Below are 27,789 nucleotides of genomic sequence, written 5' to 3'. Positions count from 1 at the left end.
TAACTTTATTATGTTCGTTGGTGTGAAGGTGTCAGATCTCGTGGAACTACATTTTCAGACAGTTGTGAGCTGCCATGTGGGTGCTGGGAATCGAACCCGGGTCCTCTGGAAGAGCAGTCAGTGCTCTTAACCGCTGAGCCATCTCTCCAGCCCCCCAATTCCTGTTTCTTGAACAGTCTTGTCTGCCCACTTCCCACTTAGGGACCTAGGGCTGTCATGAGAGCCTTTAGTGCTTGCTCTTTTACTCGCCCAGCTGGTCAAGGCTGGACTCCAGGTGATCTCTGGGAAACGGTTGGGTCACAGAGGCCAGGTGAGGGATGGGCCTTCTCAGGAACAGAGCGGGAGCCCAAGAACAACAGGAACTGGGCAGGGAGGTGGCACAATTGCTTGTTTTGTCAGGAGGGCTGGGTCCCCGACCATTGTAGCTGCCCCCCATCTCCCAGACTCAGCTGAGAACCCCCTCCCTGTCACCTAGCCCGCGTGGGAATGTCTCAGGCTAGGAGCTACCACTGAACTTAACTCCTCTCTCCCAGGGCCCAGTGACTTCTTGACAGGTTACAGCCCCAAAGATAAACAGATTCTGCCAAGCAAATAACTGTTCAGGAGCAGGGGTGCTGGGGATGATGACCCAGGTGACAGGGTGGGGTCCCTCCCCTGCAGAGAGCAAATAGCTGTCGGCACCTGGGAGGAAGCAGCGTCCTCACCTGTCACGGGTGACGACACTTGTGGGGGTCCCAGGTGCTATCTGAGGTGCTTCCTGGGAACTCTTGCATCAGCTCTTGGCACAGGGGACCAGCTCTTTGTGAGGCCTATCTCCCCCCAAATCTGTATTTAGAGGTTCCCTTGGCTGCCAGGGGACACAGCCAGGCAGTTCTCTCCCCCATCCAGAGCTGTGAGACACAGGAGGCCCTTTTCCCTGAGTGTGCTCTCTACAACCAACCCAGGTAGCGATGGTAAGAACTTTCTTGAGACAGGGTCTCGTGAAGTTAAGAATGATCTAGAACGTTTGATCCTCCTGCCTCCACTCCCCACGTACTAGGATTATTCCCAGCCAGATTCCAGCTCTGAACTCTGAAGTTAAGACTTGGCAGCATTACATCAGCTCTCGACTGGCCACTGAAACCTTTCTGATTGCCTTGAGTCCCAAGGTCAAGAAGCTGGCTCCTTGCTCATTTGCCAACTACCTGCGGGGTGTTCCTAGCTCTCAGGTTTCCAGACCAGCCTGGAAACCTGTGCAGTAGTAAGCAGTGAGGAACATCCAGGAAAGATACCCAGCCACCATGGGAACCAAGTAAGAGGCATGCATCTTCCAAATCCAGGAAGCCAGGAGCTCAGGTGGAATCGGGAAGCACTCTTGTTCCTGGCTTTTCTTTTTTCCCAAGTGGATGAAGGCCAAGGTGCTGTCTCTAGCATTGCCCTCCGGCTGTGCTCGGCTGTGCCTGCTGGCTGACAAACCCAAGGGTGCTCTGATGGCACACAGAGCATTTGGAATCTACCGTTTTAAGGCTGACTTCTTTTTTTTTTTTTTTTTTTTTGGTTTTTCGAGACAGGGTTTCTCTGTGGCTTTGGAGCCTGTCCTAGAACTAGCTCTGTAGACCTTAGGAACTGGGGCCAAGCTAGCTGAAACATCTCATTAGGCACGTGCCTTTGAAAGGAACAGGTCTGGCCGTCTGTTTCTGGGTCGGCCAGCACCTGCCATCCTACCACCCACCAGAGACTGAGCGTCCTTGCTCAGGCCTCAAGCCCCCAAAGTCTTCCTTCCCGTGTTAGGAACGGGCACGGCTATCCTGCAGTAACTGATACGGATCAGGGTTTGCTTCCCTCTGCAAGTGTGCACTAGAGCTACTGTGGGAGGCACAGGACAAGAGGACCTGAGGGTGCAATAAAACTCACATGCACACACGAGAAAGGTTTTTTTTTTTGGTGTTAATTTAATCATACAAATATTCATTTACATGGAAAGGAAAACCTCATCTTCATCTCCTACTAGGCACCACAAGGCCCCACCAGAACCCACCACTGTCCAGGTGGGAGGGGCAGCAGGCTGCTCCCACATTCACCCAAAGAAACAAGGGGTAACAGGGAAAGGGTGGGGACAGCACATTAGTCTGCATTTGTGAGCCCTGGCAACCCTCTCATCCTGTTGGGAGCTCAGGCTAAATTTGGGGGTCTTTACACTCATGTCTACTTCCCACCTTGGCCACCAGCTGTGTTGGTGAAAAGTGTCTGGGTTACGGTTACAGCCAGTCTGTACAGGAGGAGAGGAAGCTGTTTTAGTAGAAAAATGCCCCAAATTCAATTGTCCCCATGGCAGAAAGAAAACAGGCATGCACACGTGCACACACCTACACACACATACCTCACTCCACACAGAGATTCTTCCCAAGCCTGCGCCCCACCCCTCATTTCCCCACTGGGCTCAGGCCCTTTACCACCTGAAACCTGGTGTCTGCCTCACCTCGTGGGTGCCAGACCAGGGATCCTGCCAAAAGGCGGCCTAGTGCACGTGGAGGCTCTAAGGGCTGCAGAAAGAGTGAAACCCGGGAAGCCATGGATCAGGGATCGCACCTGCTCTGGCCTTCTGAATGAGCTACCTCTCGTGGATACAGACAGGACTTGGTTGTGGGAAGGAAGCCAGGGTACCTGAGCCATTACATTTTCCAGGTGAGGTTGCTACAAGCAGAAAGGGGCACAAGAAGGGAAGGACACTCTGTGACAGTGGCTCACAATGTCCTTGCTGGAACACCGAGAAAGGAAGGTACCTAGTAGGGGACAGACGGGGAAGCCAGTGAGGCAGGGTTGAAGCCTCTCATGATTCCAAGAGGGCAGCTGGAGACGCGCTGCTCCAAGGCCAGGAAGCAGAAAGAATGGCTGGGCATGCGTGTGCTTTAGGGTGGCAGTGTCCTTAGGAGACTGGGCCTAAGAAGGCCCTCAGACAAAAGCCCCCTGAGATTTGTGGCTTGGGCACCTGTTAGGGGCTGCCTTTGGCTCAAGGGTCCAAGTGTGCAGAGGAAGTAGGGTCCCCGGGAAGCCCCAAATTACTGGACACCAGGCTGCATTTCCCCTCTCCATGGCCTTCTCCACCTGCCCAGGGACTTCTTCAATGAAACAAAGCTTACTGTTGGCTGCTTTTTTGGGACATGAAAAGGTGAGGGGAGATTTTCATACAAGCTTTTTTCTTTCAAACATCCAGACAGAGACAGACAGGCAGACCTGCACCCACAGCCAGGCTAAAGAACCTCACACCCTGGTCTCTCTGCTCTGCTCACAACCCTGGAGCACATGGGGGCTGGAGGCAGGCAGGGGACCTGCAGCCACACCAAATCCACATCCCCGGCTCTCTGGCATCACTAACTTAGGGAAGGAGGGGTTAAGAAGAGGGACTTTGCATATTCTTGTATCTTTGGCAGTCAGCTGTTCTAGCCTGGTTTAAGATTCCCATGGAGACATCCATATTTCAACCTGCTTGGAGTTCATGGGACATTAGTGGGCACCGCACCTGCCCAGGGAGCAAATGCCTATACTCTGGCTGGGCTGCAACTTGCCACCCCAAACTAAGCAACCTCTGCCGGAGGAGGTCTTTTTATTTCCGCCTGACTGTGGCCTCTCAGGCAGTGGTCAGCAGCGGGGCTCCCAGCTGGGGCAGTATCATCATTCTGTCGTAGCTCTGACTCCACTAATAGGTCATGAGAACGTCACAAGGACATGTGGGGGGACACAGGGAGGGGAGCTGTGTGATAAGAGAAGCAGGGCACAGTTCACACTTGATGAGTTACAACCCTGTGTGCATGAAGCACAAGCACACACCCAGAGAGAGCGAGGGAAAGATGGGCCACGGCATTAAGGGCCACACTCCCTCTGCCAAGAGAAAGCAGTCCTAGCTGTCACAAGTGTGCAAAAGGACACCTGCCAGACTGTCCTCCAGGCTTCTGCTGGCCACACAGGAAGTCTGGATTCAGAGAGTGCTGCTGCTAAGAAGCCCCAAGGCCGACAGATACAAATGTCCAGGGTGTAAATCAAGAGGAGACTGGAGAGGGAAGGTGATCTCATCGGCAGATGCCACTAAGAACAATCGAGGTCAGACTGTGCAGCCAGGTGGGGGCGGGCACAGCACAAGCCCAGCAACGCTGACTGGCAGAGTCCCCAGACATGCCATGCCAGCCTCACCACACTGTGAATGGCTTCCAGAGCAAGCACTGCTCTGTAGAGCACGCCGTCCTCCACTTAAAAGAAACACCAGGAAGCGGGGAAGACTAACATGTGCTCAGAACTACAACCTCTCTGTAGGCAAAATAATTTTTGTTTAAAAAGATGGCTTATTTTCCCCCATTTTAAATCTCTTCCCCTTCCCAAATGACCTAACTCATTAGACTGACATCATCACCCAAACCCAAGGTGGCTACGAGGATTTCTTCTTGGTTGTCAACACCATTCCTGCAGTTCAGCACTCACACATGCATACTGAGCTCACTCAAAACTAGTCTTTCTTCCTCTTCTTCCGTGATTGGGGGGGTGGGTGGGGGTCTGAGCCAGGGGTCCGTGCGATGTGCTTGCTTTGCAATCCAGAGGAACCCCTCACCCTCTGCCCCCAAAGTCAGGCCTTCTGTCTTTTGTTAACTTTTCTTCTTGCTGAGACCCGCTTAAGACTGGCCGAAGGGGTAAGGCCCGTGGAGCCCCTGGAAGAGAGTGAAGACAGTCAGTGATGACGACACCAGTACAGCCTCATCAGCAAACCCAGCCCCACTCACAGAGCTGTGAGGGTCACTGCCCTGGCCACACAGCGCCTCAGCAGACCAAGGATCAGGATGAGCCCAGCTGCGAAGTTTCCCACCGAATCCCAGCAGCCTCAGAGAGGAGAGGTGGGAGAGACTGCTCCTGTGACAGGAAGTTCAGCTGATGCCCCTCTTCCAGCCAGGCTGCAAAACTTCCATATGTCCTCACAACGGGTTCTGAAACCTCTCCACTGCAAGATGATGCAGTGGATGAAGACGATGCGGCCACGCCCGAGGACCCGAGTTCAATGCCTGGACTCCCCACGGTCCCACAAGCTGTCATCTGACTCTGACACGTGCACACGCTGTGGCATACACAAAACGAATACAATAAAAACAAGTTCAGCAACTGCTGTTTCCCAGCACCTGCCCCACGCTGACCGCCCTTAGGGCTGCTCTCTTCCCATAGCAGCTGCTAGGAGGTAGAGCTCAGAACTGAGCACCAGTGAGCTGTCCCTCCTACCACACTGCAAATGCACAAGCTGCTTACTTTCCTTGTCCTTTGTTTTGCTTAAGACAGGGTCTACTACATAGCCCAGTATGGACTTGTTCTCCAGACTGATTTATAAGGGTATGTACCTCCATGAGCTTATGCACACCACATGCAAGCAGGAGCCGTTGGAGGCCAGAAGCAGGCGCTGGGTCCCTTGGAACTCAAGTTGCAAGCAAAGTGTTCTCCTTGCTGAGCCACCTGGCCAGCCCTTGGACTGGAATCCCGATCCCTTCCCTCAGCCTCCCAAATGCTGGAATTTTAGGACCCATCCCCAAGGCACTTTCTGTGTTCTTTGGATAAGTGGTAAAGATTTCCATCTCACCTTCCCTATGTTAAGAACAAAACTCTACTGGGCAGTGGTGGCACACAGCTTTAATCCCAGCATTTAGGAGGCAGAGGCAAGCTAATCTCTGAGCTCAAGACCAGTCAGGTTTACAGAGAGTTCCATAACAGCCAGTGCTACAGAGAAACCTTGTCTTGAAGAAAAATCAACCCTCCCCACAAAAGAAAGAGGAGGAAGAGCAAACTCCACAGTAAGTCAGCACCAGAACCAGCACAGGACTGACATGTCTCCCCTTTCCCTGGGTGGACTTGCTCAAAGCAAAGGTCCGAAAGGACAGCTACACCAGGGTCCTGGACTCCACTGTGGGCTAGCAGCAACAGATCTCCATGGAGAACACTCGAGACCAGGCTATCCCATGAGTGGTCAGAGGGAGCTAACCGGTGCTTGGTATCCACCCAAAGCACCCTAATCTAAGTATGACCCACAGTGGGAAGAAATATGGGTGAAGAGCTTTCAAAGGTCAGCGTGCTTTAAACAATTAGGGCCATTCTTTAACAGAACTGTGGCTGCAGCGGAGTCAGGATGGCAATTTTATGTCCTAGGGTGGTGCCTGGCCTTAAGGGGTGGTGAACTGGTAACTGAACAAGGACAGGTACTGCTCAGGACAACTGGAATCTCAGATTCCCATAAGTCAGACCCTTCTAAAGCTGGTTCTGTTGATCAGTTTGAGGGGACACAAGTGCGGGACCACCCATCAGTCTGTCAACATTGTGGAGGCTGGGGGTTGGGGGGGGGACTAGTGGAAGACACACAACCCTCCAGTCACCAGTGGTGCTAGATGTGAAGCCCTGGGAGAGAGGGCTGGGTCTGTTCCCCACTCTGCATGCGCATGTGACCCCAGAGGGCACCCCCCCCAACCTGACTCTTCCATTTTCCAGATTCTGGAAGCTGACACAGTGTCGGGCTAAGAAGCTGAAAACCAGTATCCCAAGAAAAATACCATCTGAGGCCAGAGCTACTAAGAATGGAAACATGAAGTAATGATTTTTCTCCCATTGGAAAGTACTGGATAACAGAAGTATGGTATGTCTCTACCTGCTTGACAATATCAGTCTGTGTGTATGTGCATGCACACACGCATAACCAACAGAGAAGATGGGGAGGAAGGGAAGGCAGACATTGGGCATCAACTATTCACAGGTGCTGCAGTAGCACCAGACAGACACATGAATCTCTAGTACATGAAGAGGAGTTGTTTGGTGTTTAGAAAGACTGTGGGCCCTTGCACCAGTCACGTCTCCAGTAGGCAAATGAAGGCTGCAACTACTTTGGCAGCCACCGCGGCAGCCCCTGTTGGCTCTGGCTCTGCCAAACACGAGCTCTCAGACTCCATCTCATGGGCTTTGATGGGAGGCTCCCCTGCACCAGCAAGAACACAGAGCTGAAGGCAAGCCGCTTTGACTCAGCACTTCCCGGCAGCAGCTACTCGCCCAGAACGACCCACGACCCAGGGAGGTAGCCAGACTGGGAACCAACACAAACACTCACAGGGGAAGGAAGAGCAGGCAGTGCTTGTTTCTGATGAGGAACCTCCCCAGCCCTCTCCACAGTGTGTGCAGCCTTCCCAGGCCCGTGGCTTGTCTAGGAGTATGTAATAAGGGAGTCTGACTTTCAGACAGCTGCCCCCCCCAATAGAAAAGGTGAGATTTATGCACTGGGCAGGAACAGAATAAAGAAGTGCATTCTCAGAACGCCACCTGTTGTGGGGCCCTCAAGACCACCCAGTGTGACTCTAACTGGCTTAATTTATGGTTATCCTTGGCTCTCTAACAACTGAGGTTCTATGTCTTCTGGAAAGAAAAAGCCATGAAATTCTCCTTTCAACAAATAGTGGTGTACCAAAGAGCTGCTATTAACTGGTGCAGAGAGGGGCTTGAGGAACAAGGTCTTTTCCCTCCCGAGTGGTTTTGTTTTTTTTTTTTTGGTTTTTTTCGAGACAGGGTTTCTCTGCGGCTTTGGAGCCTGTCCTGGAACTAGCTCTGTAGACCAGGCTGGTCTCGAACTCACAGAGATCCTCCTGCCTCTGCCTCCCGAGTGCTGGGATTAAAGACGTGCGCCACCACTGCACGGATTGTTTTTTTTTTTTTTCTCAGACAGGGTTTCTCTGTAGCTTTGGAGCCTGTCCTGGAACTAGCTCTTGTAGAACAGGCTGGCTGGCCTGGAACTCAGAGATTTGCCTGTCTCTGCCTCCCAAGTGTGGTGGAATTAAAGGCGTGAGCTACCACTGCCTTGCTCTTCCTGAGTTTTAACTACCATCACGTGGGATGGAGGGAGGGCAGGAGGAAGGGAGGGGAAGGAGGGAGGGCAGGAGGAAGGGAGGGGAAGGAGGAACCAGCTGTTTCAAAACCATGTTGTGACAGAGACTCCCTGCATGCAGGGTTGTATGTGTCATGAGCAGACCACAGACCACAGGCAACACTACACCAGTGGCAGAGGAAAGTCTGCCAAAGGTTCCAAGAACAGTGTGTTAAATGGCCTGTGGCAGGAGGCCAAATGGGAAGTGCTTTTCCTACCCGAGACATGGGGAGAGACATTCCGGATGCAAGGCTCATCACATCTCAGAACAGGTTCTGGTGGCTACCGCCAAGCCCAGCCCAGTAGAGGTCTGCAGCACAGCGTCTAGTGACACACCTGCATCTCACCAATCTATCTGGACTGGGATGGATCATGGTGTCTCCACCTCTCCAGCACCAGGGCTCGGCACACCACTGCACCCAGTTTTTATGTGGGTGCTTGGGACATCGGGTTAGTTTCACAAGTCACTGAAGTGTGCATTTTACCCACTGAGCTGCCTCCTGAGCTCCAGCTTTTGCTTGTAGGAAGAGGAGAAGCCAGACTCTTCCTGACCTGTAGAAGTGACAGATCAAGGGATGATGCAACAGAAGATGGTACTGGTAAGTTAAGAACTCAACTCTGACCCAAACAAAAATGAATCCAGTGAGGTATGGAAAGCCACCTTCCCAACCAAGGCTGCCAGGACACCAACCCAGTAAGGAACTTTCTCAATGAATTTAAATCTATGCCTGCCACGAAGGAACACTTAGGCCTGCAGTAGCTGAGTGGACTCTTCCCAACCTCAGTCTTCCAAGGCTTTGGAAAGAGCAGCTGCCAAGGTTGTGGGCAGCCCAAGCACACATTAGCCAGAGATCAGGGGGTGAGGTGCTCCAGTCGGCCTGCATGGAACAGAACCAGTCACGCGGAGGAAAGGGATGATTCTGCACCACTCCAGGTGAATGAACAAAGTGACTACGTCAGGTCCTGGCTGGTCTGTCCATAATGCAACGTTAACTACTGTAAACCACGAACAGTATTTCTAAAATACTTTATTGTGTATAAACAAGTTCACTCCAACTCATCTTTCTTTTCCAAGAACAATGTGAGATCTAGCACGTGGCTGCCAAGGGTCAAGCCCTAGGAATATTTGAGGAAAAGATCTAGTATTTCCGAGCAAGTCGGCAAAGCAAACCCAACATCAACTGTCTCTGACATAGTCTTCACGATGCTGGCCCTGTGGAGCAGCAAGAGTTACTGCTTCCCTGTGAGTGTCTTCTGTGAGGGGCACCTGAAAACACAGGAATCCTGAAACATGGTGGAAAAAAAAAAACCCAAAAAGACAAAAACAAAAATCATTCTTGGCCAAAAGGGGTGTATACTCAGTATCCGAATGTGAAATGCTTCTCCTGAGAAATGTTATGAACTCCCGCAACCAGACTTTGGAATATCTCTATGTACATGATGAACTTGCTGAGGGATGGAACCCAGACTGACCATCATTTATTTATATTTCGTGTGTGGCTTACTCTTGAAGGTAATTTTATACAGTGTTTGACAATTTTTATACGAAACAACGATTCCTGATATAGAACTTCCCATGTGAGGAATCCTGTTGGTATTCAGAAGTCTCCGGTTTTGCATTTCTGTACTAATAGTCACTAGTAGTCACCAGGAAAGCCACACTAATTGTGCAGCAAATACACTAGAATGAGCTTTGCTTCTTTTTGTCTCTCCTCTCAGTCCCTTTTCACAACAACCATTACCGCGCTCTGCCCATGGAGCCCATCCCACCTACATCTTGCACTAAAAATGAGTAAGGGGACAGCTGTGCTGGGGACTCAGCTCTTGTCTTTTATCTGAGGGAATGCTCAAGAGGAGGCCAAAATTCCTTTCAAGAAGGACATGGACATGTCACCAAGACCTTTTGGGCTCAGTCCTTCCCCCCATATAAAAACTTGCTTAGACAAACCACCACAACACAGAGACTTTCATACACCTGTCTTTATTTTGCTTTAGTTGTGATTTGGCATAAATAAATAAATAAATAAATAAATAAGTAAGTAAGTAAGTAAGTCAGTCAGTCCTGACAGGCTGGGCAATGGTGGCTTGCACCTTTAATCCCAGCACCGCTCAGGAGACAGAGGCAGGTGGCCTGGTCTACAGAGTGAGTTCCAGGACAGCCAGAGCAGCACAGAGAAACCCTGCGTGCGGGGATGGGGGAAACCCACACAGGATCATTAGCTGCACGCAAGAAACCCCCCACCGCCATGCACCAATGGCAGCACATAACACTACAAGCCCTCCTCTTTGATTTGCCTTCCCAGTGCTCCTTGTGTGTGGCTTCCAGGTACTGAATACAAACACAGAAGAGTACAAGTTTCACAGGAAGTTCTGCCCTGATCCCAAACTGCACAAAGTGTGAAGGAAGGGCTGGCCATCCAGAACCAGAGAATGTCCGGCATGGTGGAATCCAAGACTCTCATGAATGAGAAATGGAATTACATGTTGGGGTAATGAGGACAACCAGCGGGGTCAAAATACTCGAGTCCTGCTCACGGGGCTTGCTGATGGCATGGCAGGGCTACTTCAAGCAGGTGGGAACTTCTAAAGTTCAAAGATGTCTACATGCTAGCCAAGGGTAAGTGCGGGAAGCCTGCTTTACGCATGAGGACTATGGTAGCCTTGGGTCATGTCCTCCTGATCCTGTCAAACTGCTTAAAAAGTTAACTCAGTTATGAGAGTGTTCTCTGTCTTGTAAAGGCCTTGTAAACTACTTTTCATTCTTATCTCTATAACAATTCTCCCAATTGGTCTTAACTAACTTTTGTTGCTGCTAAGGAACCTGTCTGTCCACCTAACAACCCAACCTTTCCATATCCACGCCAGCCTATCACAGTTTTGCTCTCTCCTCCACCCCTGCACCCTTCTCCTGCTCATCCACACATCCCTCCTCTCCTCTGCCCACCCCAGTTCCCACAACAGCTGCTGCCTTCAACCTTCCCCTGATCTAGTTAACTAAGTTGCCACAAGGAGTCAAACTCAAATACTGCAGCTTCAGCACCATTTGAGGGCCAGGGTTAGTTAGGCTCAGCAGGTAGATGGCTTGGGTAGCCTATATAGAGCAGCCTTAAGCGAGAAACCCTGCCCCCTGCCCCCATCAACAAACCAAACCACTAAGGGAAGTTCTATAAGCAGGTGGAGGGTTTCTATAAGCAGGTGGAGGGTTTCTGGCCGAGTTTGACTCCCCCTCAGTAAAGACTCTAGAATGCTTTTGGGATTTATGGTCATGACCTCGGCTAACTGTAAGTATGCTAAGGGAAACGAGCTCTCTCTGGCATCTCCTAGAGTAAGAGAGAAGGAAACCAATCAGGAGAGGCGCTCATCCAAGGTCTGACCATGTAGACACCATAAGCTGAAGCTCTAACACCACCTAGACTCTGCCTGCTTCCTCTAGGACTCCACTCAGGTTCCTCTGTCTGTCAACTACTGCCCCTCAAGCCATCATAACCGAGAGAAGTTGATTCTCTTCTTGTCCCAGTCAGCTGTGCTGGTTAAATCTTGCTGTTCCCAAGCAGCACTGTGGGAGCTGCTTCACTGTGCTGTGTCTTTTCACAATTAAAGTGACCCTCCTTTGACAGCCCTCAAGATCTCCTTTGGAAATTCCCCTCACCCTTTTTTTTAAAAATATTTATTTATTTATTATGTATACAATATTCTGTCTCTGTGTGTGTGTATGCCTGAAGGCCATAAGAGGGCACCAGACCTCATTTCAGATGGTTGTAAGCCACCATGTGATTGTTGGGAATTGAACTCAGGACCTTTGGAAGAGCAGGCAATGCTCTTAACCACTGAGCCATCTCTCTAGCCCCCTCTCCTCACCCTTTTAAAGCACAACTCACTCACCAGAACTGGGTGGTTTGGCCAGAGTCCTCTGAGCTTTCTTGTATGTAGGTTTCCTTGAATTCATTTCAAATTCACTACTGATCAAGACACCACTTTCTTTCTTTTTGGTTTTTTGAGACAGGGTTTCTTTGTGTAGCCCTGACTGTCCTCGAAGTCACAGAACTCTGCCTGCTTCAGTCTCTCAAGGGCTGGGATTAAAGGTGTGCGCCACCACCCATCAAGACATCAATCACTTTCTTCACTACTGTGAACCGGAGGGTTTTCTCTTCTCCAATGCTCAATGGGCAAAGGCCTTACCTGATCAAGCTGGATGACCAATTCAATTTGCTAGTTGCCCTTTTACATGAGCCATGCATGCACACCCACATTCGTACACAAATAAACAAATGTTCAACAGAAAAAAACTTGAAAGGTAGAGAAGTTGGAGAGATGGCTTAGCAGTTAAGAACGTTTGCTGTTCTTCCAGGACCAGTGTTCAGGTCCCAGCATCCTCATCAGGTAGCTCACAACTGCCTGTAACTCAAGTTTCAGAGAATCTAATACCCTCTTCTGTGTGGGCACCTGCACATGCATGCCATACACATACAGATACACACATACATATCAAAAATAAATAAATTCTGGCCGGGCGGTGGTGGCGCAAGCCTTTAATCCCAGCACTCGGGAGGCAGAGGCAGGCGAATCTCTGTGAGTTCGAGACCAGCCTGGTCTACAAGAGCTAGATCCAGGACAGGCTCCAAAGCCACAGAGAGACCCTGTCTCGAAAAACCAAAATAAATAAATAAATTAATTAATTAATTAATTAATTAATTCTGAAAAAATTATTGTAACACATTAAAATAGAATTTTTTGAAAGAAAAGAGAAAAGCTAACAAACACAAAACCAATCTCCCCAAACCCCATTTTCTCTTTTCTGGCTCACATCCCTTCCCATGGCAAGACACACCTGTGCCCAACCAACATCTTTGGAGACAGGGATTAGCAGTGGCTGAGCACGGAGGAGATTCATGACCAAGCAACATCACTATGATTTGTGTAAAGCAGACAGCGAATGTAACTGGTCCTTAAGTAACACATCACAAGCAGAAAGCCCGAGTTCTTTGGGCCCCTGAAAGGAGCCACTGCTTCCACCTGGGCACCAGAATTCGTTCTCACACTTTGTACAGCCAGTGGAGTCCAGGCAGAGCAGACTGTGCTACAGAGGACCAGAGATGAAAACTCAGCTCCTCACCTGTGAGTCACACTTTTGTTCTCTGACTCTTAGAGACCCACCAGAAATTAAAATGCTGAATGCAGAGAAGAGAGTTGTAACAACATGAAATGACTGATGTTTCTGCTACAGGTCTGCCTAGCCTCGGCAGTCTAAAACAATGCGTAGAGCCCAAAAACACACACAAAGGAGCTGGGCACCACCGACACTGGAGGGACAAAGGAGTGTTCCTGGACATACTTCTCAGTCTCAGTCAATCAGCAATGCTACATAACAAAAGGCCTATGCTGTTTGCTTAAATTATTTTAACACGCACACACAGCCCGTGCCAATGCAAACACTGGCAGAGCTGAGGCCTTTACTGGCTCTTCTGAGTTTTCAGGAGACAGAGTCATTGTAACAGCATCAGACCCAGAATCTCCTGTCCAATGCTTTCTGGTACAGAATGTGCTGGGCTGACAGGACATGGGTGGGTACCTTGCTGCCCCATCTTGTTTCCTCCTTGGCCATGGGTTCTGCAGCTCCCACAGGTGGGTGAGGAAGTCTCCACAGCTGACTGCCTAAGGAGGACAGTCAATTCTCCTCACCAGCAGTCTACAAAGTTAGACTCATTTGGGTTCTGACCATGGCCTACTATTACCTGCTGTGGAAGTGTGGCAGGCACTGGTACTACTGCATTATCTCCTGTAACTATTATGGAGTCCTACAGCAGTGTGTATTAGCAAAGAGCACTAAGGGGCCAGAGAGTTGCCTCCGCTGTTAAAAGTACTTGTTGCTCTTGAGAATTGGGAAGCAAGTCTGATTCCTAGCACACACATGTTGGCTCACAACCATCCTTAACACTGGTGCCAGGGGATCCAGTGCTCTTTCTGACCTCTTCAGGTACCAGGTAGACATATGGACTAAACTAAGGCAAAACACTCATACATATAAAATAATAAAGAAGTCTAAAAGAAATGGTAGGAAAAAAGAAAAATCCTCAGAACAGAAGGAAGGGGGCAGGCACCATGGCTGCACACCTTTAATCCCAGCTGAGGTGGCTGGAGCTGGGTGAGGTGAGGTGGAGGACAGCCTGGAATATACAGCAAGTTCCAGGACAGACAGGCTGCACAGTGACACTTCGTCTCCAACAATAAAAGGCCAAGTATGGTGGGGCACATTTAAAGTCTTGGTGGCCTGGAAGGCTGTGGCAGGACAACTGCTTGAGTCCCGGAGTTCAGGTGTTCACAACCCTTCAAATACAAGTGACAAATCACCACTAAACCAAACCAAGCCAAGAATTAATGTGACAGTTGGGAGGAAGATCATGCAGATTCAAGGCCCTGGGCCACAAAGAAAGCAAGAAGAACTTTAGCAACAATGCTCTGGACACTTCTGAGAACAGGGACCTTCTCTCTGTATGATGGGGGATTTTGTCCCCAGAGACATTGGTGCTGTTCTTACATACCAACAGCTGTGAGTTAGCTCGTTGGCTAGAAGATGGCAATCCCTATTACAAGACTAGACATCATTCATGTGGCACAATACCCAGAGGCAGGGCCCCACCCCATATTCCTCTCAAACTCTGTATCTAACACGAGGCTGCCTGCCCCTCTATTTGGATGTTTAGAGATCTCCACACACTCAACTCCTGACTCCACCCCAGCTCTACCACAGCCCTTCGTCTCCGACATGTCCACTCCACCCTTCTAAATGCTAGGTCATCCTTTGCTCCTCTCACCCCCACTTCTACGTCCTCTGTGCCATCGGCTGCCGTGGCATACCTGCCTCTACTGTGTCCTGTGTTCTACACAGGGTAAGGTAAGCACATCCCTCAGATCAAAAGCTTCACAGGGGTCCCTAAGTCCCCAGGATCTGATTCCTGCCCTCTGACTTCGCTTCTGCTCACCCCTCACTCCTCTGCAGCACCTACCTTGATCTCATTCCTTGAACCCATCGGAAACATTCCTACCTCAGACCTTGGACTGGTTGTGTCTGTGCCTAAAGTTCTAGGCAGCCTCTGTAGAATGGAGCCTGCCCAGAGCTGCAGCCAGCTGCCCTCCTCACTCCAATACTACTTCAGAGGAGACGGAGACCACAGAGACTTTCGGAGGACTAGCAAGGAATGTAGGGCAATTTCTTCTGTGACTTCAACAACTACACCTGTAGTAGAATAGAAACTTTAGAGGCTGGAGAGATGGCTCTGGGGTTAAGAGCACTGACTGCCCTTCCAGAAGACCTGGATTCGATTCCACACCCACATGGCAACTTACAACTGTCTGTAACTCCAGTTCTAGGGATGTGATACCCTCACACAGACATGCAGGCAAAACACCAGTGCACTTAAATAAAATTATTTAAAAAAAAATAGAAACTTTAATACCAACAAAATCTGAACCCAGGAGACCAAGGAGTTCTTCATGAGAATGTTCAACAGGGCAGTGGCAGCAGCTGCTGACCCCTCATCTAAAACGCAGCTGGGGAGCTATGATGGGGCACTCATAAGCTTGTAGAACAGCTTGGCTACTAAAACTAGACAGAAGTTAGAGGTGCCCTGTAGAATCTCATGAAAGCATCAGTCCAGCTAGTGACAACAACTATCTTTGGTCAAACTGTTAAATGTTGGCTCTAATTGAACTGAGACCTGGACCCCGCAGAGTCACTCCTTATTACCATGTTAAATTTTATTTCTTTTTGAGATCGGGTCTCTCTACAAAGCCCTAAACTTGCTATGTAGACATGTTGGTCTCAAATGCAGAGATCTTCTTGCCTCTGCCTGCAGAAGGCTTGGGATTAGAGGGATGCATCAATGCTCCAGGCTTACTACGTAAAATCTGTGGCCACTTCAAAGCAGTAAGAAGATCCAGAAACCATTGCAGCTTTAGCCCAGAGTAAAATGGAGAGTACCGCTCAGCAGAAGAAGTCTGGCCTACTCTGCACGCAACCCTGGAAGAGGAAAATTAGGTGTTGGGGCACATGCCTGCAGTCCCAGATTCAGGAGGGAAAGTCCAAGTCCAGCTTGGGTTACAGAGAGAGCTTGCTTCAAAAATAAAAACAAAACAAACAAAAAGTTTATTTTACCCCAATCCTTCCAGTATCCTGGGTCTGAGAGAAATTAACTTCTTTATACCTTAATCAACAATACAGCCACGGGGCAGGTAAGCTCATCAGGTAAGGGTGCTTCCTGCCAGGCCTGACAACTTCAGTCTGATTCATGGGTCCCAAATGATTGAAGACAGGACCAACTCTGAAAGGTACACCTCTGACGTCCAGACAAGCACCCTGGGAAATTGTGTACAAGCACACATGTGCGCACACACACACACACACACACACACACACACACACACACACGAATGTGGGCAGAAAGGGCAGATGGCACTTGGCATCAGCTGCTGCAGCAAAGTGAAAACACGGGCTGAACTCCACAAAGATAATCCATATGTTCTCCTGATTCAGGACTTGGAAGTAATGACAGTGGCTCAGGCTGTGATCCAGTTTGAGGTAGAAGCACACAACAAACACTGGCCTGCTTCTTCCCAGGGACAGTACAAAATACCACAGTCCAAGTACCAAAACCAGTACCTGGGCTCAGCCTGCCTGGTGCAAAGGTTCTTGCTGCAGAATGAAGAAGCACCTGCTGTCCACAGCCCACATTTATTCCCACCTGTCCTGAGTCACTACTGTGCCCTATGTTCTGGAAGGCCTCGCAAAACACCTGCAAATCCTGGTAATAAGACGGCCTCTTTGCCTTCCCTTTCTCTACTCCCTTCCCTCTTTCCACACTTTAACAAACTGCTCAAACAGAGGCTCCTTGGCCCTAGATCTGAATCAATGTGTGAGAATGCACTGTCCACAGTATATCCCTGTCTCCCGTGGCTCCCTGGGACACAAGCTCTGTTACTTTCACAGTGAAATAGCTCTCATCCTCACCAGTACACGGGACAAATCAGCCACACCTGAGCTGACAATGAGGCCAGTCACCTCCTGACAAAAGCAAAGACCCAGCTTTAAGAATCTGGAGCGGGTCGGCCTACACTCCCCACCTGATTCCCTCTGCAGCTCTCCCAGGAAGGAGTCAGACATTGTGGGTTGTGGGATACAGCAGGGACACATGTTCTCACTCAAAGCTTCCCTTGGGATTTGGGCACCAAGAGCGTAAGCTTGTTCACAGCAGCCAGGGAAAGACTCCAGGGTGTCCAGTTCCCAAGACCGACAGATGTGCAATTCTGTCGAAATAATAACCTAGTGCTCATGGAGCAGGGGGCCTCCAGAATCTTGGCACTTCGTCCTCCTAACTTTAACACGTTACTCTGCTACAGAGGCAGCAGGAAAAGTATCTACAGAGACCGTGCTTACAAGAGCCTCCAAGAGCATCGTGTTCTTCCCTAGCCTCCATGGCTGGCGGGAATTTCCCTGGGTAATTCCACTCTCTTGCTAAACTCAGCGATCCCAACAGCAGTCCATCAGGCACACTGAAGGTGGAGGGCACCAGGTGAACTGCGGACACTTCCCTACTCTGGAGCCCCAGGATTTTATCCTCCCTTTCTGCTCATCTATTATACACCGTAGGGCTTGTTTCACACTGCGCTACATTAGAACATCTTGTCACAAGCCAACGTTGCCTCTTTCCTGCCGACACTCAACACAGTCATTCAGAACAGGGGAAGGAAGCAGAGACCTCGCAGTCACGTGGCACCTAGACTGTGGTCGTAGCTCTGTGATCTGACGGCTATGTGACACTGGGCAAGGCATGCAGCCCCTCAGAACTTTTGTTTCTTCACCTACAGGCAAAGTAACTGAGCGTGTCTGGGCTCTTAGGAACAACTCAAAAGTAGCCTCCTCACCTGGCCGAGGACACACTTCACAACTTCAAGCACATCTATATAAATATACTTTATTCTTATACCTACGCTTTATTAGTGTGTGTGTGCGTGCACAGGGTGCATGTATGTGTACCTGAGTATAATGTCTGTGTGTATGTGTACAAGCGTCCTATGAGGACAGAAGAGGATGTTGGATCCCTTGGAACTGGAGATACAGATGAGTGTGAACTGCCCAATATGGGGCCCTCTGCAAGAGCAGCAAGTACTCTTAACTTCTGAGCCATCTTCTGCAGTCCTCTTACCTATGCTTTTTATGCCTTTAATCCCAGCTCTTGGGATGGGGAGGCAGGCCAGCCTGGTCTACAGAGAGTTCGAGCATAGTCAGGGATAAATAGAGAAACCCTGTCTAAAAAAAAAATAAATAAATAAATAAATAAATAAAAAAATAAATAAAATAAAATAATTTTTTAGAAGAGTAAAATAAAAAATTACATAGTATATATGTTGAGGCCGGAGAACAATGTGGAAGTTGGTTCTATCCTATTATGTGGTACCTGTATGGAACTCACTTGTCAGGCTTGGCAGCAAAGACCTTTAACCACTGAGTGTCTCACTGCTATTCACAGGCTTTAAGTCTCATCACTAAATAGATGTTCACATGTATCCATTTTAGTTTCTCATATATACACATATTTGTGTGTGTGTGTGTATATATACATCTTAATTTATTTTTATATGTATAAGTGTTTTGTCCTGCATGCAGTGCCTACAGAGGCCACAAGAGGGAGTGAGAGCTCCAGGGATTGAAGTTAAGGTAGACGTGAGCTGCTCGTGGGTGCTGAGAATTGAATCTGGTCTTCTGGAGGAGCAGTCACTGTTCTCAAACCCTGAGCCATCTCTTCACTCCCTCAGTACCGATATTTTCAAAGCTGTCTGTGATTGTTTCTTCCACTCTGCTTCTAAGGAACACACATTGGGAGCACTGGACCTGAGAACTTCAAGCTCTGCACGCTGGTGTCTGTGAGTCCCTCTCCTTCACCCCAGCTCACCAACTCCTGCTGCAAACACTTGCTTCTCCACTGCAAAGTTACACACAGACCGTTCTGTGGACTGACGCAAACCTGACCCAGTTGTTCTCCCTACGCATGGCAAACAGTGCAGGCACAGACTCCCACTGCATTTCCTAGGCTCTGACTGTGCGCAGGGCAGATGTGTCATTACTCACTGACCACACTGCCTGTGTCCTTCCAAAGGAAGTGGAGTCAACAGACCTAGCTGGACACAGAAAACTTAGCCAGATGCTTCATATTGTTTTCTGAGTAAATTTTTGCTTGTATTAAAAACAACAACAACAACAACAACAAAGGCCCTAATTTCTCTTAAGATTCAAGTTTCACATTATTTATCCATTCTATCCAAGTTTTCCTGGTTCCTGGATACATTCCTTACTGGAAAGCTGTTTTATAATGAATATATTTATTTAGTGTGTGTATGATATGGCAGGCATGTGAAAATCAGGAGAAAAGTGCAGTAACCTCCTTCCACTATGTGGGTCTCAAGTTTATCAGCACCTTCATTCACTGAGGCGTCTCACTAACTGAGAAGTTGCTTTTATTTGTACTAAAAAAAATAATTACAAAATTTATGTGTAAACCAGGCATGCTAATGCTAGCCTTTAATCCCAGCACTAAGGAGACAGAGGTAGGCAGATCTCTGAGTTCAAAACCAGCCTGGTCTACAAAGAGAGTTCTGGGACAGCCAGGACTACACTAAGAAACCCTGTCTCAAAAAGCCACTAAGTGAGTACACAAATGTATGCGTATGTGGGCACCATGTGCATGGCTGGTGCTATGAAGGTCAGAGAGGGTGCTGGATCCTCTGCAAGAGTAGCCAGTGCTCTTAATGACTGAGCCATCTCTTCAGCCCTGAAAAGTTACTTTTCAGTGGGGGGAAGGGAGCGGTAAAATTATATAAACTCATCAATTAAATATGTTCAATGTCTTCACCACTGCCTAGCACTTAAAGAACAGCAGGGCCTAGCAGGATCTTAGGCTGGCAGGAGGCTCAACCCTCCACCTGTCTTGTGAGTAACCACTGGACCCGTTAAGAAGCATCAATCCCTTAAAGAGAAGATGGTCCACAGCTACAAATGACTTTAGTTCCTTAATCAGGAACATCCTAAGAGCAATCATGCTCAGTACAGGGCCCAGCTGGGCAAACGGCATCCTGCCCTGAAACCAATGGAGTGCCTGAGCTGCTTCGGCCAGTTTTCGACTTCCCCAAACCTCAGCTGCATCGTTTCCCCTTTAACAAGGCACACTTTACCTGCTGTCACGGGGCAGCCTGGGGGGCGGGGGGTGTCTAATTCAAGAGAGGGGTTGTGACAACTGTATTCTGGGTTCAGGATGTGGCTCAGTGGTAGGGACTTGCCTAGTGTGCTGAGACCTTCTATCCCAGCAAGACATGGAAGGAGGCTTGGTGACTGAGTTCAGTGTTTGTAGATACTGGAAAACATGAAGTTCAAGGCCATCTTCCTCAGATACATTTAGCAAGTTTGAGGCTAATCGAGGCTATCAGACCCTGTCTCAACAATAAAAATGGAAAAGAAAATTTGTTTTAATATTAATGTGTGGAGCCTTCCTTGAACCAGGCATGTAACCTCAATACTTGGTAGGCACAAACAAACAGGAGGATCCTGCCTCCAAAAATCAGAAAGTGGAATCTTTCCTTATTGTAGGCAAGTCACTGGCCAACTGACTTTTCATATATCCTAGATAGCTAAGATGGCTGCACAAGTCTCTACAGTGACTATTCTATCGATCAACAAATCAATCCACATGCCCGAGTGAACAAAGTTGCTCCTGAGACTGACCACACAGCAGGCTGCCCTGACTGCTAACACACACGTGCATTTTAAACCTTGAGGTTGAATGCCAGCATGCAGCACAGGTGGATTTGGGAGTACTGAACATGGAGACCCTAGCAGTCACGGGAAGAGAATGCACACATGGCTGAGCCGTAACAACCCTAACTGAGGGCTCAGACCAAACCAGCAGTCAGGAGCTGCCCTCACCTGACAGTGGGAGATAATGCTGAACTGGCTAAGAAAAACAGAGAAACACAATAATTAAACACCCAGAACCATCTCTTGACAACCAGAGTCTCTGAAACTGTAGTCAATTCTCTTATTTATCTCTCACATGTGCAAAGTCAAAATATCACTTTGAGGGGGAGGAAGTCATGAGCCAAAGCAAAACTAAAGACATCATCAGCAAGAGGGTATGTGACAGAACAGTCAAAGCCAACATTTTAGGATAAAATAATTGAGTCTGGCTTTTTATTCAGGGGGAAAAATCCCACCTAAATCAAGACAACACAGCAAGAGCCTATTGCAGATGGGTGCTGCGGTGACGTTCAGCTCAGTACACACTGGCCCTGAAAGCATGGCTAATGATCAGACGGTATTAAAAATAATAAGGTAAAGAGCCTCTGTTTTGAATACCCAACCAGAGCAGACAGAAGTAAATCACACACGTGGATGAAGCAGCAGCCACAGGACACGCAGGGAAGGAAGGAGAAGGCTTTTGTGTCGATGCTATTGACAGCCACATCTGCTCTGGGCAGTAGTGGTCTACCATTTTAGGTTTGCCAGGAAGGAGCATCACGGATCCCAAGGCCCACCACCTGCCCCTTCTCCGAGGGCACCTACCTTACTGTAAGTCACTACTGATAAGTTGTTTGCGTGACTGCTGGGGGACAGATCTACAGAGTTCTGTGACAGTCTATCCTGATCTTGCTCGGTTTGGTCAGGAACAGGAGCCCATGTATTTTTGCTGATCGAGTCGAACTCGGAACCCCCAGGGTCTTTTAAGTTGTTTTCATCTGATTGTCGGTTCTTTTGGGGAGAGGCAAACGGGTTGAAGTTTCCTTCTACCTTGCGATGTGGCTGTGTGTTGAATTCCGTTTCAAAAGATGACAGCTGCTGCGTTACTCCTAACAGTCCACCCACCTCCACACTGAGAATCACCCAGATGACATCTGAAACAGAAAGCAGCTCATATCAATGCCAGGCATACCCGTGGCCCAGGGCAGTCACCAAAAACCCAAATACTATCCAAACCACCGAGAAAATGCAGCCACTTCGGTGAAAGCTGCCGAGATGTGTGCACTTGCTTCTCGGCCTTCAATAATGTCAAGGGCAAGCACTGGTACAGTTCTGTGGTGGGATCCGCGAAGCTGTCTGGAGACCATTCCCCAGAGAGCCAGCAGACCAGAAGCTCCAGTCAGATGTTCTCTGTGGTTTCACTTCACAGTGCTTAACTCTGGAAACGCCAGGAAGGCAGAATTCTTAAGAGCTAAAAATGCTTACTTATTGTTATGACTAGGCTCACAACTTACCTAAACTTACCCCACGTGGGGGGCAATTTAGAATGACCATATGCTGTCCAAAAAGAGAAGCTACAGCAAAATGCATTATAAATAATTAAATAAGGACGTCCATGTAAAGCAGTACTAACCAGACACATGATATCATGCTTTCTGGCAAGTAGACTGAAGATTCAGAACACCCTGGTTGTTCAGGGTAACCCAATCCATCACCAGCACTATTCTTCTGTCGTGTAGGGAGGCATGACTACACTAACTCTTTAATTTTTTTTAAAAAAAGATTTATTCATTTGATTCTGTATACATGAATATGTCTTTATATCCATCTGTGCACCATGTGTGCAGTGCAGTCAGAGGCCAGAAGAGGGTGCTTGATTCCCTGACCCTGGAGTTTTAGACAGCAGTGAGCAGTGGTGCTGGAAATACAACCTGTCTCCTCTTCCAGTAGGCAGTGCTCTTAACCGTATGGCACATCTCCAGCCTAAGTTCTTTTTAGAAAAGATGTGCAGGCCGCACATAGTGGTAGATGCCTTCCTTTCTTCACAGGCCAGGGAAAACCTGGACCTAAATAGAGCAATACCAAAAGATACCAGGTCGTAATTTCTGATTTCTTTATTATTAAAGCTAAGGAGTCAAGTATAAAGTAAAGGAGCTGTTCCTTCTGGTGCTGAGAACAAAGGTGAAAAGCCACACTGCTCCTACACGGCTGCTGAGGTTAGGAGGGCAATCCCATGCCACAGCTCAGCTATGCGTAACACAGCCCTGAAAGGACAGAGGGGCACTGGGCCCATTCCATGAGAAGAACACCTTACAGTGCCACAGTGCCATACTGCCATAGCCACTTAGTTTCATGGTTTGGGAGCTGTACTGAAAAGTGGCCAGCTCAGAGCTGGGCAAAGGAAGCAGAGCTGCAGTGACACCTGCTGTTCAAGCCTGGAACTGGCAATTTCTTTGCTTTATCTTTAAAAACCACCTATGATTGAGTACATGTGATAAAAGCTAACATAATTATGAGCAACAAGTACTTCTGTACTAGAGACTAATAAACATGAGACCACCGTGTTACACATCAATGACTTACTACATGAGCAAGAGACACATCTGCTTGCACTGGACATGCCCTTCAGAGAGGAAGAGTTTAATCTATCCCAGTTAAGGATAGATAACAGTTTAATCTATCCCAGTTAAGGATAGATAACAGTGGTTCCCAACCTTCCTAATGCTGCAACCCTATAATACAGTTCTTCAATTTGGGAGGCTGAAGGAGGTGGACTACTGTTTGAAGCTAGTCTTGGCTAGGTAGTAAGAACCAGGGTAGCCAAGATGAAGTCAAATTGAAGGAAGGCCTGGAGAGTTGAAGGCCTGGTGGGTAACAGCGCTTTCTGCTCTTCTAAGAATAAAGTTTAGATGCCAACACCCATGCCTGCATGTATGTCTTTGTGAGGGTGTGAGATCCTCTGGAACTGGAGTTAACAGACAGTTGTGAGCTGCCATGTGGGTGATGGGAATTGAACCAGGGTCCTCTGGAAGAGAGCCACTGATCTCAACCACGGAGACATCTCTCTAGTCCCAGGGGCTTAACTTTTTAATTGCCATTTTATACACAATTAAGAAAAGTCGGTTTCAAATTTCCAACTGAATTTCTCAAGAGTGAAGGGGCACACCTAGAGAATCTTGGTATCTTACAGAATTTTCAGCAAAAAGCAATTTAAAATAAAATACTCAAGGGGCTAGAGAGATGGCTCAGAGGTGAAGAACACTGGCTGCTCTTCCGAGGTCTTGAGTTTAATTCTCAGTAGCCACAAGGTAGCTCACAACCATCTCTACTAGGATCTGATTCCTTCTTCGGGTATGCATGAAGACAGAGCACTCAGAGACATAAAACAAATATTTAAATAAAAAGAACGCTGGCTGCTTTTCAGAAGACAGGGGTTCAAATTCCAGCACCTGCATGGTGACTGAGTCTAGGCAATCCGACGCTCTCCTCTGGTCTGTCAGCACTGCATGCAGGTAGTTCACACACATTCAGGACACAAACTACACACAAAACAGTAACTCTTAAAAATAAAACAAGGCCATACTGGTCTACAAGAGTTAGTTCCAGGACAACTAAGACTGTTACACAGAGAAACCCTGTCTCGTAAATAAATAAATATAGAATGGAATAAAAACCTACATGGCAAGCATGAAGACCTGAGTTTGGATTCGGTACCCATGTAAAAGCTATGTGTGGGGTGCAGAAGGTAGGGACAGGTCAATGAAAGATTCTCTATCTAAAAACATAAAACGGGCTAGGAGAAGTGGTGTATGGTTTCACCTAATTCCAGGATTCCAAAGGCAGAGGCAAGAAGACCTCTGTGACTTCTAGGTCAGCTTGGGATACACAGTGAGAGACCCTGCCTCAAAATATCAAACCATGCTGGGTGGGTAATCCTAGCAGTCGGGAGGCAGAGGCAGGTGGATCTCTTTGAGTTCAAGGCCAGCCTGGTCTACAGAGTGAGTTTCAGAACAGCCAGGGCAATTATATAAGAAACCTTGTCTGGGGGGTGGGGACTCAAAACAACAACAACAAAAAAAAAAAAAAAACCAACAAACCAACAAAACCTCATAGGAAACACAACAATAAAACACTTGAAATAGACCTCTGTCCACGAAGGCACGTACAACCATGCACTCACACCATAAATGCAGAGAGAGAGAACCCAAATTATCCCTCTGGTTCACACATTTCTTTTTTCTTCCTTTCTTTCGTTCTTTTCTTTTTTTGAGACAAGGTTTCTCTGTCTGTCCTGAAACTAGCGCTGTAGACTAGGCTGGCCTTGAGCTCAGAGATCCAGCTGCCTGGTTCTTAAATGCCGGATTAAAGGGTGTGGCACCACGGTTCAGCAGTCCTGATTTCTGGCATGGAAGGTCTGACTTCTACAGAGCCCCCAAGAGTGTTCTGAATAATTAGAAGCAAGATGGTTGATGTGAGCCCTGCCTGCCTCAGACCTGATGAAGGCTGAAGATGAGGGCAGCACGGTGGGGGGTTTGAGCTGGCCTTGGGAAGGCTTTTGCTCCCCAGGGACTGCACAGAACAGTGCTGGCCATGCCCACCCTTCTCCCTCTTCAAAGAGAACAAGGAAAACTGTTCTCAATCCACATCACAGTCCTAGCTGGACTAAGGCAAGAACACAATAAACAAAGCAGTAACTCCACCTCCTACCATTCTCTCTCCAAAGAGAACCACATGCCCTCCTAAGGCACCAAAGTCATTGCCAGACTCAGAGGGAAAGACAACAGTGATGCGGGTCCTTAGGAACAGTCCTTTCTTCCCATTCTTACTCCACTGGCTTATCCAATTCCATCACTGGACCATTTTTCCAGCTCAGCACTGAGCAGAGACTTGGGGGGCCTGCTCAGTACTGGTGTGCTGCAGGTCTGATCCATCTGACTGGACCTCTTCTAAAAAGGCTCCACTGCTCACCCACTGCCAACTGCCCCTCCTGGACAGACAACCGATGCACTGACACACACATCTCTGCTAAGAACGGTCATTAGCTCTCCTCTCCTCCAGAGGGCACAAAGAACATGCTCTCCAACTTATCATACCATCTTGACACACCAAAACCAACTATTCCACTTTAGGCTAGAACTGAAGTGCATCTCCCTGTCACTCTCAAACCATTCAAACCATTTGTTAGTGATGTTTGACAGCCAGGCAGTGGTAGCACACGTCTTTAATCCCAGCACTCGGGAGGCAGAGGCAGGTGGATCTCTGTGAGTTTGAGGCCAGCCTGGTCTACAAATCAAGTTCCAGGACAGCCAGGGCTGTTATACAGAAAAACCTTGTCTTGGAGAAAACAAAACAAAAAACCCACAAACAAATGATATTTGTTTGGCTGAGCCCTTTCTGCCCAGTCTAACTTACATGGTTACCATTTCATAATATCCACTGATTTTCTTTCCGCCTGCTCCCCCACTGGTGGCCACACCACTGTGCCAGTCTGCTAAATTGATGAAGCAACGAGGCCCTGACATCACCCTGGGGCCACAGCTCGTCCTGTTCATTTTGGTGCTGTGTGTTTTACACCTGCAGATGTACATTGAGCACACATCATTGTACAGAATTCACATCCTGCCATTGACTTCCCAAGAATGTCAGAGTGGGAGCAGCACACACAGATCAAAGCCTTTCCCCCGCCTTTTTTCAAGACAGGGTTTCTCTGTGTAACATTCTTTCAGTCCTAGAACTTGTACAGCAGGCTGGCCTCAAATTGAGATCCATCAGCCTCCCACACGCTGGGATTAAAGGCCTGTGTTGCCACCACCCAGCCTTGTGTACACTGGACGCCCTCCTGTGTCTCTTCATAATTACAGAGCTCCTCTAAACAAGACATCTGCTCTGTTTAGGTACTTGGCCCACTTTTAAAAGGGGCTGTTCATCTTCATATCATTTAAGAGATTGGGAGGTATAAATAACAATGTTTTATCAAACCCACCCTTTACAATGACTTTCTGTCCATCTTTCCAGGACAAAGCCTAGCAGAGCCTGTGAAGGTCGTTGAAGCACCTTCTGATGATCTGCTGGCCTACCTCTATTCAGGCCTGTTGTGATGGAAATCAAGAGGACAGAGCCAGTGAAGTGAAAAAGAAAAGGACCATTTCAAAGGACCACATCAGTGCTGTCCTTCCCTGGATTACTGGTGTGTGTGTGTGCTGTGTGTTTCTTCTAATGGGTACTACACTGTCCTGATGACTCCAGCTTTATCTTAGAGTTTGGGTGTCACTCCTATAACATTTTCCTGATGTAGGATTCCCCTCTGTATGCTGTGAATACCATTGGTTAATAGAGAAGCTGTTTTGGGCCTATGATAGGTAGAGCAGAGCTAGGTGGGGAAAACTAAACTGAATGCTGGGAGGAAGAAGGTGGAGTGAGTGAAAAGCCATGTGGCCCTGCAGGAACAGTACCCGGTAAGCCACAGCCTCGTAGCAATACACAGATTAATATAAATGGATTAAGTTAATAATATGAGTGAGCCAATAAGAAGCTATAGCTAATGGGCCAAGCAGTGATTTAATTAATATAGTTTCTGTATGGTTATTTCAGGTCTGAACTGCCGGGAGGTGGGGGAAACAAACTAGCAGTCTCTTGCAACATTTTCCTTCCCCTTTGGGGACTTGTTTGGGGCTGCCCATGCTTCCTAGGACTGTGTTTAGTATCTGACATTAACTGTGGAATTTCCCAGTCTTTACTGATTCTGTTTCTTTCTTCGTTTTTTTTTAAATTGTTGTTTTGTTTTTTGTTTTATGAGACAGGGTTTCTCTGTGTAGCCCTGGCTGTCCTGGAACTTGTTCTGTAGACCAGTGTGGCCAAAAGAATCACCTGCCTCTGCCTCCCAAGTAACTAGATTAAAGGCATATACTACCCCCACCTAGCTTCTGTTTCTTTTCCACCTTGTGACTGGCACATAGTCCCTTTCTGGTTTTGTTTTTAAAGATGTATTATTAGAGGGGTTGTGGTGACACAAATGAAAACTGATGTGTCCCTCTGTGCTCTCCATCTGAAAACTTGAGCCAAAGGATTACAGATATGGCAGCCTTCAGAATGGGAAAGTTGACAA

General features: G+C 48.2%; 1 protein-coding gene across 3 annotated transcripts in view; it reads right to left on the bottom strand.

Moving 5' to 3' along the window:
- Positions 1-1,911: 1,911 nt before the first annotated feature.
- Positions 1,912-27,789, bottom strand: part of LG2H6orf106 (linkage group 2 C6orf106 homolog) — a 65,375-nt gene continuing 39,497 nt past the window's right edge. The window contains exons 4-5 of one of the 3 annotated variants that reach the window (XM_005360372.1): positions 21,510-21,838; positions 1,912-4,676 (exon numbers count right to left, since the gene is read on the bottom strand). In XM_005360372.1, the coding sequence (XP_005360429.1) occupies positions 4,641-4,676; positions 21,510-21,838 (365 nt within the window). In that variant the 3' untranslated portion in view covers positions 1,912-4,640. The remainder of the gene's footprint in view (positions 4,677-21,509; positions 21,839-27,789) is intronic. The other 2 variants (XM_005360373.1, XM_026785445.1) reach the window with 2 other exon arrangements.

This window comes from Microtus ochrogaster, linkage group LG2, assembly GCF_000317375.1.
Source record: "Microtus ochrogaster isolate Prairie Vole_2 linkage group LG2, MicOch1.0, whole genome shotgun sequence".
NCBI classification, from domain to species: Eukaryota; Metazoa; Chordata; class Mammalia; order Rodentia; family Cricetidae; genus Microtus; species Microtus ochrogaster.
This window is presented reverse-complemented; position numbering and strand designations above follow the sequence as displayed.